Source organism: Papilio xuthus, unplaced genomic scaffold, assembly GCF_000836235.2.
Source record: "Papilio xuthus unplaced genomic scaffold, Pxut_1.1 DF826961.1, whole genome shotgun sequence".
NCBI lineage: Eukaryota > Metazoa > Arthropoda > Insecta > Lepidoptera > Papilionidae > Papilio > Papilio xuthus.
This window is the reverse complement of record NW_013531688.1, coordinates 451,255-465,741: the sequence shown is the minus strand read 5'-3', so window position 1 is coordinate 465,741 and position 14,487 is coordinate 451,255. Positions and strand designations below refer to the sequence as shown.

At 35.0% G+C, this 14,487-nt stretch overlaps 2 protein-coding genes across 2 annotated transcripts; one reads left to right on the top strand and one right to left on the bottom strand.

The window, feature by feature from the left end:
- Positions 1 to 96: 96 nt before the first annotated feature.
- Clbn (Nuclear export mediator factor NEMF homolog Clbn) lies at positions 97 to 10,924 on the bottom strand. Its single transcript, XM_013315563.1, has 19 exons — positions 10,818 to 10,924; positions 10,597 to 10,693; positions 10,204 to 10,375; positions 9,533 to 9,735; positions 8,565 to 8,701; positions 7,985 to 8,154; positions 6,945 to 7,136; positions 6,415 to 6,597; positions 5,679 to 5,908; positions 4,855 to 5,050; positions 4,358 to 4,539; positions 3,779 to 3,950; positions 2,952 to 3,081; positions 2,505 to 2,689; positions 2,119 to 2,188; positions 1,838 to 2,046; positions 1,383 to 1,535; positions 836 to 981; positions 97 to 434 (listed from the first exon to the last, which is right to left on the bottom strand). The coding sequence occupies exons 2-19, from the start codon at positions 10,650 to 10,652 to the stop codon at positions 236 to 238; spliced, it is 2,985 nt and encodes a 994-aa protein (XP_013171017.1). The 5' UTR covers positions 10,653 to 10,693; positions 10,818 to 10,924; the 3' UTR covers positions 97 to 235.
- A 235-nt stretch (positions 10,925 to 11,159) lies between these two features.
- Rrp46 (exosome complex component Rrp46) lies at positions 11,160 to 13,355 on the top strand. Its single transcript, XM_013315564.1, has 5 exons — positions 11,160 to 11,423; positions 11,523 to 11,649; positions 12,016 to 12,124; positions 12,582 to 12,780; positions 13,221 to 13,355. Exons 1-5 carry the CDS (start codon positions 11,324 to 11,326, stop codon positions 13,343 to 13,345), a joined length of 660 nt encoding a protein of 219 aa, XP_013171018.1. The 5' UTR covers positions 11,160 to 11,323; the 3' UTR covers positions 13,346 to 13,355.
- Positions 13,356 to 14,487: the final 1,132 nt, after the last annotated feature.

Genomic DNA, 14,487 nt, shown 5'->3' with positions numbered 1-14,487 from the left:
ATATAAAAGTACTATAATATTTTTTTAGTTTTAATTACCCGATAGTGGATTGATTTTTGACCAATTAAAAAATGAAAAAAAAAAACGATATTTATTCAAGAGATTTTATTAACAGAAAATAATTATTATTTATTTGAAAAAACAGTTTGGACTTCGTTTAACTTATTGTACGGACATTTTAAACGTTAAATAATAAAAAATTGCAAGAAATTGTTTAAAATTTAATGTTATAGAATTATTTCTTGTGTTTGTGAAGCTGCGGTGCGGAGAGTTTCACTTTTCCGGGGAAGTTCCTGGCGATGTTCTCCTCCTTGACAGCCTTGAGGAGGTCCCTCTCCCGCGCGGAGCCGCACTTGTCCCTCAGGAACACTTGCACCGCGGTCTTAGCAGCCTTGCCGCGCTTACTCGTGCCCGGAGTCAGCTTTACTTTGTACCTGAGACACATAAATACTTTTAATATAAATGTCATTGTATTAATACATCAAAGAGTATGCTTATTTTGTAAAAAAATATCTCATCTCATAAGTTTTTCATTGAAAAGTAGAAAATATAATTTAAAAAAAAATCTGGTGTTGGTGAGAGGCGCTGCTGTCGCGGTTGGTTTTGTCTGTATATAAAACCTTACCTCATACATAGGATAATGACATAAAAAATTACATAATAGCAACAGTACAAAGAGATGTTGTCAGGAGGGCGCTAGTGAGCTAATACTTGTTGGTCTATACTTAAAAATTTTAATGTTTTAGTGTTGGCAATACAAAAGGCGACTGTGGCGCCCCCAAGTCAACCTTATATTACTATAATAAATGTGAATGAGTGATAAAAAAGAAGTGACTTGTAGTTGACGAGTGCGGAGTATGGAGCTACAACAGGCACAGCAAACAGCAGCTCGTCTTCAGCACAGGGGCAGCCTGTCAGCTGAGCCAGCAGCTCCACGTCTGTGTCCGCGCCCGCAGCATCAGCGCCCTCCACTTGCTCAATCTTATAACATAATTAATTTCGATTAGTTGTACTATAAGAAAAAAATAAAAATTAGCCGTCGCCCGAAGTATTGTCCGCGCGAAATTAAAAAACAAAACATAATAAGTCTGTGTTCTGTAGTTCTATGCGGTCATTCTGGAAATGCCTTGGACAAACAAATATACATTAAAACTTTTGAATATATAATATTAGTAAAAGTATTGCAATTATTATATTTTGGAAGTATCTTTTCACCCGCATAAGTTTAATCTATTAAAATTTAACTATCTTTAAAACTTCTCACTAGATGGCGTTGTTATAAATACACTTTGAAATGAGTAAAAAATTTACATTACAAGATTATTTTACATTAAAACATACACATAGTGTAGATAAGCAGAGTGTGAGGCAGATAATATTACCTCAGGATCGATCTCCTCCTCAGAGTCAGCCTCGAGCAGCAGCGGCGCGGGTTGCGGGATGCGCTGCGCACGCGCCTGACCCGCCTTGCTCTTCGAAGGCTTTGCTGCTGCCTTCTTCTGAGCTTTCTTTGACTCTTTTGATTCCTTTGACGACTGAAAATTCAATATACATTCCTAATTTCATTCTTTAACTTAAAGATATTGAACACCATTTATATTTCAAATTAATCTCAAACTGCTGGTTTCAGAGTTATTTGATGGTAAATAAGTGTAATTCTTAAGGTAGATTTAATGTCAAATATATTCACTAAGGCGCTACTAATCAAAGACTGTGAGTGACACTATAAAATATAGCCTAAACAAGAATATAATAATCAGCGCTTCAATTAGCTTTTTATGTGCGCAAAATTAGTTCCAAATTTCTGCACAATATGGCGATGGTTTATTAAAATTACCTGAAGCATGTCCATCATCACAGCTCTGTCCTCATCATCCTGATTCTTGTACTTCTTCTGTATCTTCTTCAGCTTCCCTCTTTGTCCTCTCTTCAATGTCTCCTTCTTCTCCTCTTTCTTTGGTTCTTTTGGTTCTGGTACTTTCTTTTCCCTCTTCTGTGGTTTCTTCGTCATCTTTGGTAACGCGGGGAAAGTAAATTTGTCTTCACCTATAATATATTTTTTTATTTGAAACATGTCAAGTAACAATTTATTTTATTTATTAAAAATATAACGCTTACTTGTATCAGACATTTCTGATATTGTTCTTGTTTTAGATTCGGTAAAAACTTCTCCTGTACCGTGATCCACCTGAAAACAATATTAGTATTCATCATTTTAAACTGTCGGAATGCAAAAGTTCTAATTATTTTTTTTTCCAATAAAATTAGGTAGGAAATATATGAAATGTATAAAAAATCAAAACTTTTGGATGGAATTAATAGAAAGATATCACCATTTTAAAATAACTTACTAATATTATAAATGTGAAAGTTTATGTATGGATGGATGGATAAAGAGAGGGGGAGGGAGAACAGACTGCAATAACACATAGGCCACTTTTTATGTTTACTTTTTTAATTCTACGCGGACGGAGTCGCAGGCAACAGCTAGTATACAATAATACCTTAATATGTGTGTGCAGTACTCCACTATCAGAGTCATCATCACTGCTCTCTGCTTCTCCCACCGTCTCTTCTCTGCTCTCCTTCTCACTCTCTGGTGCGTCTTCTATTTTAATCTGCGTCGTCTCTTCTGTGATCGACTCGAGTCTGTTTATTTTCTTACTGTCTTCAGTATCGGACGGTTCGTCTACAAAAGAGATCACACCAAAGTTGTAATTTTTTTTTCTATTAATTAAAAAAAAAACTTTAGTAAATTTTAAATTTTTTACAACTTTTGAGTTATAGATTTTTTATACGTGAGATGTTATAAATATGCATTAAATTGTATTTTTTAGGGTACCGTACCTCATAGGAAAAAACAGAACCCTTGTAGGATCACTTTGTTGTCCGTCCGTCTGTCTATCAAGACTCATTTTTGTAATTAAATACAGGATTAGAATATAAGTTACCATCATCAGATACGAGGATCTCCTCGTCTTGATCCTGTGCGGAGGTGACGTCAGAGATGACGTCAGATGCGTCCTCCGGCGCGACAGCTCTGCGCTCGTCTCTGTGTCTCTCTATGCAGCTGTCTTCCAACTAAACTTATATATATTGAGTAAATAGAAAAGTTTACATAAATATTATGTGATGTGAAAATGGCAAATATTATATAATCAATATGAAGGAGTAAATAAAGTCAAATGAAATATCTAATTTAATAATAAAAATGTATAAAATGTACACAAAAATATACGATCACTAAAACCAAGTACAAGAGAGGTGTGTCAGGGTAAATGGTCGTGGTCTCTGCCTACCACTTTAAGTTTTTTTTTATATCAAAAGGTGGCAAACGAGCGAGCGGCCACCTGAAATCTCTGAAATAGCGAAGTGACCGTTGCCCATAGACATACGCAATTGTATATGCCTTGCCTGCCTTTCATCGACGGAGGAGAGGATGCAAAGAAAGAAAATATATTCCCTTCCTATGCATCCTCTCATCCGGAAAGTCCACTTCCACTTCCCATCCTTACCTTATAAGAAAAAGGGTGGAAAGGGAAAGAGGACGCACACTCATCAGACGAAACGCAGAATAGCTACCACTTGAAGCCTGTCTTCTGTGTGGTTGTGGTATTTCACCGGGCGAGTCGGGACAATTCGTGCGAAGATGTTAAAGCGGGCTCTACCACTGTCAAAACACCACGACGGTTATATTGTTGTAAACACCAAATTAATACTAAATATTACTAGCCTGCTTTTTGACTGTATTTATATAATATCTTAGTATTTAACTGACCCTGAACATAAAGCTGAACCCGAACTGCAGATGGTCAGGCAGCAGGTAGTTCTTCTTGCCGCGGATCATGAAGGAGCCGGTGGTGAGGTACTCTCCGGTGGGCGCGGACTTGGAGACCTGGTGTGCCTGCACCCACCACGCACGTGTCAGCACCTTCGCCTCCCACGCCACGCTGTAATTATACTCAGATCATGTACACTGCACTTACATACGGTATGTAAGTACTATCGGGGAATTTTGCGATATTGCATCTTAAAAGCGACACTCGTTTGAACGTTCGAATAACGAAACAATAACCAATAGTACGCAGCTATAAAATGTGTCTGTACAAAAAAAGATTTCCGATGTTTCGGAGTAGGCCACTCACTTTTACCTAATTGATTATTTTGTAAGAAGGGGCTTATTTCAAGTTCATTAAGACATAAGCCTAAATTGTACGCACGTTTCTAACTCTCTTGTATAATATATTTGTTTGCAATGAAGCAACTGTTGAGGTTTTTTCGTATGATTACGGTATAGTTGCAAGGAGCAAGGCGATATGTTGTGTAAATGTATGACCGCGAAGGTACGTGAGTGTACCTGTATCCGACGGCAGCCTGCCCCGCCTCAGCGAGCGTGCGGGGCGGAGGCTGCGCCCTGCCCGCCGCCTTCACCAGCACGGAGGAGGCGCCGCTCAGGTCCGCGTGCACGTACAGGTCCCCCGCGCGCAGGTGACGCTTCACCAGCACCTCGTTCTGCTGCTGGTCGCGACCCGCTATCACCTGAAACGTATATACATGTCTCAATTTCCCTTCTGTTTTTTAGTATAGCAGCCATCTTGAAGTTAGTCAAGTTTTTTAATTTGATAAGCATGTTGGAGTGATTGTATAAAAATGTGATCCACCATTTTGTGATGGCTTGGATTATTGTACAAGTTGGTTAAAGCGTTAACTAGAAAACATAAAAATTGACTTAACATTTTTTTTAATATTACTTACTATTTTATAAAGGTATTATTTGATGGCAAGTCCATCCACATACATACATACATCCAAACATTCGCATTTATAATATTAGTAAGAAGTACGACAACTCACAAGATAGTTATCCGAGGAGATGAACCAGTAGAACTTCTCAAACCAGTAAGTCTTGCGCGCCTTGCTGATGCTGCTGATGGTCTGCACCTCTTTCAGGGTCTGCTTGGTCTTCCTCTCCGCACTCTTCAACGCCTTGTCTGCAGATTCTATTGTCTTTTGCTGTTTCTTTGCTGCGTTGCGTTTCTGGTCGTAGTATCTAAAAGTAACATAATTAAACAGGATATATGTTAATATAATACTAGTTTTTAACCGCGACTCCGTCTGTCCGGAATTACAAAAGTAACTTAACTATTAGCCTCTATATACTTCCAGGCTTTGTTCTACATCTTTGCTAAATTTCAGCGAAATTAATTTATTCGTTCTGGAGTTTTCTAACAAATATCTATCCATTTGTACAGGAACCCAAAGAGCCCCGGGACCCGTATTAAATGATACAATAAAGGTCGGGTGGATGATTCGTTTAATTAGCGTTAAGCGCAATCACAATACAACAGTAAAACAAAATGCTAGCGTGCTTTTAAATAGGACAGCGCCATCTAGTTCTTTTAGAACGAAACTTATATTTTTATCAAAATTGTACTTTTTATTTGCTCGTGAACACCATTCATCCATACATCCAAACTTTTGCGTTAATATTATATTAGTAAAATTATATTATAGGTTATAATTTGTAGTTTTTTTTTATATTTAACACCAATTGTTTTTACTTTCCAAAATTCTTATGTGTTGTATATAACTGACATTATATTATTTATTACATAGAAACAATATTGTTTTTTTTTTAACCGAAATATAATTTTCATATCAAATAAAATAACTCTCACCTCCTGGCATTAGCGAATGCTGTTAAAGACAGATCTATATCCACCAGCATCGGTTTCAGATCTAGCTTATCATCATCATCTTCATCATCATCACTCTGATCATCATAAGGGTCAGAGAGCAGCAAGGTGATGTGGTTGGTGTTCAGTTTGAGCTGCTTTATGACGGATGCGATGGGATCCTTGTTGTCTTGTGCTGTCTTTATTAACAAGCCAATATTGTCCCATGACATCTGGAAATTATTAAATTCCAATAAAAAAACATAATTGGAAAACTATTATGTAATCGAATTTTAATATATAAGTAATTATTTTTTATTAAATAACATAAATGAATCATTTTTAAGGTTCCGTACATCGAAAGGAAAAAACGGAACCCTTATAGCATCACTTTTTTGTCCGAACGTTTATTTTTCAAGACACTTTTTTTTAAATTAGAGCACAAAAAGTACAAAAATAAGATATGAAGTGTTTTTTTTTAAATATTATCAAGTTTTTTGTTAATTTACTAATATTTCTTGTATCATTCTTACTAAGTTCTAGACTTGTGCTAGGATATGGTTTACGACAGTAACCTTACGGCAGGATTCGAACTTTCTACCACGTGATCGTACTCTTAACCATTAAGCTATTGGGACTTGTGTTAAAAATTGTTATATTTTGAAGAGTTCTAGATGAAATGTTATTCAACAAGTATGTAGACAGTGAAAACTTACTGTAAATAAAAAACAAAGTTTACCTGGTTGGCCAGCGCAGTCTGTATGGCCATCCTGGCGTGCTCCACCAGCGTCTCATTGCGAGATATCAGCTCCGCTTTCTTCCTATCGTCCTGCTGCACTCTGCTCAGCTCTGTCACTCTCTTGTCGTGGTCCTTGCGGACGTTCTGCAGCTTCTTCATTGCCTCCCTCTCCATTTGGACTGTCTGGATTCATTTTATTAAACATTTAATTAAAAAAACTAAGGTTCATTAGTTTTTGGGCAAACAGATGCGGACTATTTGTGAACGCGGTTGTGCCTCCACCGATGCTAGCACTTCAGTCTACTAATTTCTTGAAATTCAAGGACATTTTTTTTATTTTGTCCTGAATTTTTTTTTATCAAATTACTGCTGTACGAATAAAATAAAAAACAATAGTAAATATTAGTAATTTTCATATTTAAAACTAACTGTCATCGTAGTTCTTCCAGACTATGTTCTACATCTATGCCAAAGCGAGATCTATACAGCCATTCCGGAGATACCTTCGAGATTATAATAAACTTATTTACCTTCATATCAATCTTTTGTCCTTCCAACGCTGAGAAGAATTCATCGACAGCTCTATCAAAAGTTTCAAGTTCAACAAAAGGTTGGTTCGTGTACTGAGCAAAGAGTACAGGATGGAACTCCTGGTTGGTTAAGAGGAACTTAGCCTCTCCCTCCGCAGCAGGCCGTTCCTCTCTCCTCTGGATTATATAACCCTAGAAGATAAATTCTCTCTCAACTCACTGTACATCCCACCCGAGGAGCTCGGAGCTTACCCTAAGTGTGGTGATAAATTATGTCGTATAATACTTTTATATATATTGTTATACTAGCTGTCGCCCCCGACTTCATCCGCGGAATAAAAAAAAAATAAGTAGGTTATGTGTTCTTCCAGACTATTTTTCTACATCTATACCATATTTCAACTAGATCGGTTAAGCCGTTCTGGAGTTCTTCAAACATACATCCATCCAAACATTCGCAGTTATAATATCAGTAAGATTACTTCGTTTGTAATATTGTTAGTTTAACCTCAAAAAATAAAAAAAATATATAGATTGTGTAATATTTTTTTAAAACTCACTGCCAAAGGTTACAGAGTAATGACAAAAAAGAAAAATAACAAAGTTACTACTAGTAATGTTGTTGAACGCTATGTCAATTAAGTTTCCATAATTATATCAATAGATGGCAGAACATATTGTTTAGATCACGATATAGATTTATTTGGTATGTTTATCGACTTGCCGATCGCATTTAAATAAAGTTGACTCGCACCAAGATATAACCAGTGTTTCATTGTGACTACTTGATACTTCTCCAGTGAGAGGGAGACCTTTTTGAGACTGCTTTACAAATGTTCAAATGTGTTGACTACATATAAGGTATAAAGATATAAGATAAGCTTTTACATCCCCTACCCTGCCAAATACATCCCCTCTCCTTCCTTTCATGATTAGAATTTAGTGAGAAGTGGATTAGAATATCTTCAAGTTGTGTTAACAAGTATTTATTTAACTAAAGCATATTTTTTTGTAGGATGGCAAAAAAAATAGTACCTTACCTTGGCCACTGTATTTTTTGCACTATCCAACATATGTTCTGCCTGTTTCAGTGCTTTTACCAATTTGTCCAAATCCCTGTCTACTAAGAAACCTTGTTCTTTATTTACTTTCATATTTCCTGTTAGTCCGTTTTCTAAGAGTACATGGTCTATTACTGCTGCACCAAACTCTGGAAAAAAAATATCACTTAATTCTACTCATAGTCATTTAATGAGATCTAAGAGAGAGAAATCGATACTAAGGATTTTGTTAACAATCACTTAATTCTCTGAGTTCAATTATAAGTTGAAATATAAGATAAAAAGTTACTTTATTAAATTTAAAATTTATATAATATTCAAGTTAAGTATTATTTTTCCTTGACATATAACTGAAACTATCTTTTGACTATGACGGCAAGGAATTAAACTTGATTAGTAGCATTTGTTCTTACAGACTATGGCAAATTTCATTGAAATCCATTAAGTCATTCTGGAGATAAGTAATAACTTTGAACTTACATAATTTGGTATAAAATATCATTTAACAAGATAGCCTTTATTACGAAGTAGAAATATAAAAAAATATTTTAACTCTTACCAAGATTAGGATTAAGTGTTTTCTTCAAATTGTCACCAGGTTTGCTTTTAGACAATATTTCTTTGAGCACCTCTTCATTGGGAGCTGAATAATCTGTTTTCGCTCTGTCTAATGGATATTTTTCTTTTACCGCAAACCTAAGAAATAATTATACAATGCCTTTCTTTCATCATCATCAGCCTACCCTAAGTTAGGGTGATTAGGCCATAGTCAACCACGCTGGCCAAGTGTGGGCTGACTTCACACATATCTTTGAATTTCTTTTCAGATATGTGCTGGTTGCATCACGATGTTTTCCTTCAACGTAAGAACGTCGGATAAATGTACATATGTAATTCGGAAATCGAAAAACATATTGGTACATGGCGGGATTCGAACACAGGACCTGCAGATTGCAAATCAAGTGATTGACCCTTGACCCTGAGCAATGCCTCTCTTTAATAATACAAAAAAAATAGTTACTTAAGTTTTTTGAAGTTAAAATGATTTATTACAATGATTTCATATTAAAAAAAGTAATAAGATTGTATATGGATGGCTACAAAGTTAGAGGAGGACCAAATAATATATAGATTGTTAGGAAGAAAACCCTACTGTGCCGGTGTACTGGCACAATACTAGCCTTATTATACTGACGTATATTGAATCAATGTTTACATCCCCTCACTAATCAATCTGACACTTGACTTAATACCGAAAGCACACCATTCGCGCAAAGAAGTCTAACTAATAATGTCTAAAAGGATGAATTGTGGGAAAGAGGATATGTGTAAGGCGATGAATTCAGATATGACAACTGATAGAGATGTATGGAGGAGTAGTATGTACTGTGCCAACCCTCTGTTTGGATAAGGGCAGGTTGATGATGAATTAATCTTTACAATAATTAACCTATATATGCTATTTATTATGTAAACATTTTTTAATAATTTATTTGTTATAAAAACTATTATTATTTGAATTTGTACCTTATCTTATCACCTTCCACATGTGGTCGTAGTACATTTAATATGGTCCATTCATAATCAGTAAGTACTATGTTACCCCGGTCGTATAGTTCTAAAACCACATGGTACGCAGCCTCTCCGCTGCCAAATTGCAGTGCTACTATACGGTCCACACCTAACTGACTTATGCTCTCTAGACGCTTGTTCTTTAAATGTTTTCGTAGCTAGAATAACATGGTTATTATATAAGTTTTTTTGTTACATTATTTTATTTTTCTTTTATGAAATACGAAACCCGCGCCCCCCGCCCCCTCAAGACGCGCCCTAAGAGCGCAGGCGCGCAGTGAGCGATGGGGCCGCGTCCGCGATATAATACCAGTACCACTCATCCTGATGAAGGGCTCCCGATGGGCTCGAAACTAGTCGGTGCCGCCACCGGATGTATATATGTGAGTGTTTAGCCGTGTATATATATCAGTTTAGTATAAAATACGAGTCTAATAATCCTGCCATGAATAATTACAGAACTAGAATAACTTAATATAAATCCTTAAAAGGCTTTTTATTTTTTCCTTTCTTTTCTTCTTTCCTTTTTTTACATATTACTAGCACCATTTAAATGTTTGCTTTGTTAACAGCCATTCATACTGGTAAATTCATATAAAATTAAATTGAATCTACTTATAATATACCTTCATTGTGAATCCTGATGGTGCAACATTTTTAGGCCATTCAAACTGTGTTGTGTGGAACCTGTTGCCTGATTCTAAAAGTAACACTACTTTCTCCTCGGAACGCTGGAATCTTATGACATATATTTTATTGTCAATGTCATATACTTGGTTGACTCGCATGCCCACCAATCTGTGGCAAAAAAAATCTTAGATATTTATTTGGTCTATTTTAGCAAGAGATTTTGTCTGAGAACTTAAGATACTAATAAGAATGTAGTAACATCTACTTATTGGCACAGATTTGACGGCTCAGATGTTTGTGGTATTATGTTCTTTTAAAAAATTGTTAGCATTAAAAAAAAGGTTGGCAAGATTTTAAGGAGTAGATAAAAATAATATCAGTGCTTATACCTTTGTAACTCCGCTACCATGCATATTATATCATAAGTGTTGAACCTCGTCTTCATTTTGATTGATTTTCCTGATGTACTTCAATCTAAAACATCAGCTGGAAAAGTTTTATCAGTGTAAATTTATAGTGTAGCTTTCAATGACAATAAGTGCCAGTATGTATGTTAAAAAATTACAAAATTATGTGGTATTATCAATTTATAAGTTGTAGGCACTTTTACCTTTGCTTTGATGATTCAAGTATTTGAAAAGAAACAAGTAAAATACAGTTTTGCTTTCATGCAAGTTCTTGGATAATTGACATATGACAATTGACATTCACGTACTTTGACAGTGACAGTAAAGTTCGGTTCTGAAATCAAAACATGGAAAGCGCTTGTTTTTCGGTTTTTGCTTATAGAAAATTTTTATAGATTTCTTACATTCCAAGGTTTGTTTGATTGCTACTAAAAATTTTAATGTTAAAAATGATTGAAAAAGCTTTTTTGAGTGGTAGCAAATTTTTTAAAACTGAAATGTGTGTTTTGTGTACAAATGTTGAATGTCAAAAAAGTAAGGTTATATTTTATAGGTATAAATTTTTAATATTTTAATAAAAGAAGGATAATATTTGAATTTACCACTAAAACAGTAAGGTTATAAATTTCTGCAAAACTGTAGTTTAAAATGTTTTAAACTTCATATATATATCATATATATTATCACTATTTACTTAAAAAAAGCTACGATGACTGAAGCTGCTGATTTAAAAGAATGTAAACTAAAACATATGAAATGTGAATTGAATGTATTAAGCAAATCAGATGGATCTGCGATATTATCTCAAGGTATTTTAATTATTTCTTATGTATACATAGTAATCCATTTTTAAGTTTTAAAATCAAAATAAATACCATTTACAAAATGTATTCTCCATACATTTTTAGGTGAAACGGTAACATTAATAAGTGTAAACGGCCCATTGGATATAAAAGTACAAAACCAGAGCATTGAAAAATGCTATTTAGAAGTCTTGTTCTGTACGAAAGGCGGCAGACCTTCTGTACCTGACAGGTAAATATTATATTATTAAAATCATATATGTTGATTCCATGAAGTTATTACAACATTAGTTGAATCAACGTTTAACTGTTTTACATTCAACTAGTTGAAATCAAGGGTTACATGGGCCGCTGGTTGTTTTTTTTCTCCAGCCAGTCTGTTTTTAAGAAATGTGTGATGGCTACTAATCAACTAATTAACAAAATCAACCTGTATATACCAGTTGGTAAAAATAATATAACATGATGTTTTGTTGACATCCAAACCATCAACAACCTGATCTACTGTTTATACTCTGTCATTTTAAATAATTGAGTTAGAATGCTAGCAATGTAAGCATTTATTAATTGTGTCTATTTTTTTATTTAATATTTACAGATATAAAGAACATATAATTAGACAGACATGTGAGAGTGCTATAATGGGCAGTCTCTACCCTCGTACTGGCATCACAGTCACAATACAAGAGTTGGAAGATTACGGAGGGGTGAGATATAAATATTAATATATACAATGCCACATGATTTTTACATGTTCTACTAAACTGAGCAAAGAAAGTGTTAATGTTTAATTCATTGTAGTAAATACTTCTTAGTGGAATTGAGACAAGTCACTACTTAAAATATGTTACTAATATTGTGAATGCAAATATTTGGATGTATGTATGGATGGATATTTGATAGAAGTTATGTCCAGAATGGCTGCATAGATCTTGCTGAAATTTTGGCATAGATGTAGAAAGCATGGAAGAACACATAGGCTTTTAGTTATATTTATATTCTGTACTATACTGACTACAAATTACTTAGAACAAATAACTAAACAAAATATAATTCTATATATCTCCTTTATAATTTCTGTCAGAATTTTCTTGTAATATTATAAATATTAAGACTTAGCAGTAAATATGTAATTAACTAATAATTTAAAATGTAATTTTCCAGCTTCTGTCCTGTTCAGTAAACTGTGCCTGTCTCGCTCTACTCAATTCCGGATTAGCGATGAGATATGTCTTTGCTGCTGTCTCCTGTGCTGTAGATGAGACAGGCAATGTAATATTGGAGCCTACGTACCAGGAAGTCATGAATGCAAAGGCTAGATTTAACTTTGTATTTGATAGTCGGAATAAAAATTTAATTACAGGTGAGTTTTAATGTTTGGTGTTTTTTTTTTATTTTAAGAAATTAGGTTAAGAATGTGGCAACTGAATCTACACTTTATTTAAATATAAAGCAAATATTGTCTTACCACGATAAGCGAGAGTCAAAGGGACCAGATATTAACTCTCGCTTATAGAGGTTTCTCGCTTATGGTGGTTGTACGTCGAGACCACATAATGACTCGCTTATTGATAGATATGTGGAGGGGTAACTGAAACAACGCTTCCTTAATGCAGACTGGTTTATTGACGTCACTTGACGTAGCGGTTGGGCGCAACCGACCACATTTATAGACGATTCTCGCTTATAGAGGTTTCTCGCTAATCCAAATTTGACTTTATTCTATTATATTAAATTTTGTTACTTAAAATTACTACAAAATGTAAAATATACAAAAATTTAATGTAACTACTGTCACAACAGGTTTCTCGGAGGGAATATTTAGCGAGGCGGCGTACGAGGAGGCACTGGAGATGTCTCGTGCGGCAAGTGACCTCGTGTTCAACTTCTACAGGGACATCGTCACCAAATATTCTAATGTTATATGATAATAAATACTATTTTATAAGCTGTTTGTTTTATTAGTTTCTATGATGTGGGAATTAGTATAAGTGTTTTCACAAATCATAGCGGCTCTTAATGTTGCGCGAGTCGCTGCGCAAAACACAATGTTAGGTGTAGCGGCATGCGGGGCAATGCGCACCTTGGCGATGACCTTGGGCCGCTAAGACACATGAAAAGAGTTATACAGGGTATGAATCCCGATATTGATTAATTTTATTGACTGAAGTTTCTATTGCCAAGTTACATCGTTTATGGTTCTCAACTTCGAAACATAGATTTCATAAAGATGATTTTTGTAGTGTTAGGAAGAAAATCCGACACTATGCCGATGTAATGGCGCAACACTAGCCTTAGTAAAATGTCTATGTCCCCTCACTAATCATTCTGACACTTGACTTTTTAATGAAAGCGCGCCATTCGCGCCAAATGATTCTAACGAACAATGTCTAAAAGTAGATAGATATCTTTGTGTTTTTGATGCCAAAAAATACTATAGTAATTTCTCCTTTATTTACGGTTAGTTGCATTAAATACGTTAAAAGTGTGCGTTTGAATATAAATGATCTATCAGTAGGATCACTAAGCACAATAGAATCCGCTAAATACAAACTTTACGTATTTAATAAACAAAAATAAAGTAAAAATCGAATCGAGTCCTTTGAGAGACCGCTACCGAATATACGATGCGACAAAATAAATAACAAAATAGTTTCCGCAAGGCTGAGGGCGGACCGGGAGCATTAATTTTAATAGCGCGTTTACTTAGTCGTAGGTAGAATCTTCAAATAATTATTGGTAACAGAGATATTCCTTCTATTTTAATCACTAATTTTTCGTCACTCAGTGTGATCGTCAACAGACGGAGGACCAACAGCTTAGATAACTTCGTTTAAGAGTATGTGTTGCTCTTATTCTGACAAAAGATGATCAGATCAATTTTTCACGCTTTTTTACCAAAAAAAAGTTGTTAAGAAAAGTTACGGTCTTGATGTCACTCGAGCCTTATATTTGCAAAAAGAAAAAAAAAGCACAAGATGGCCGATCGACGCGATCTCATGCAAATGGCGGAGGTAAAAGCGCCGACGCACATTTAAATGTCGCCAACTGATGGCGATCCCTCGACGGC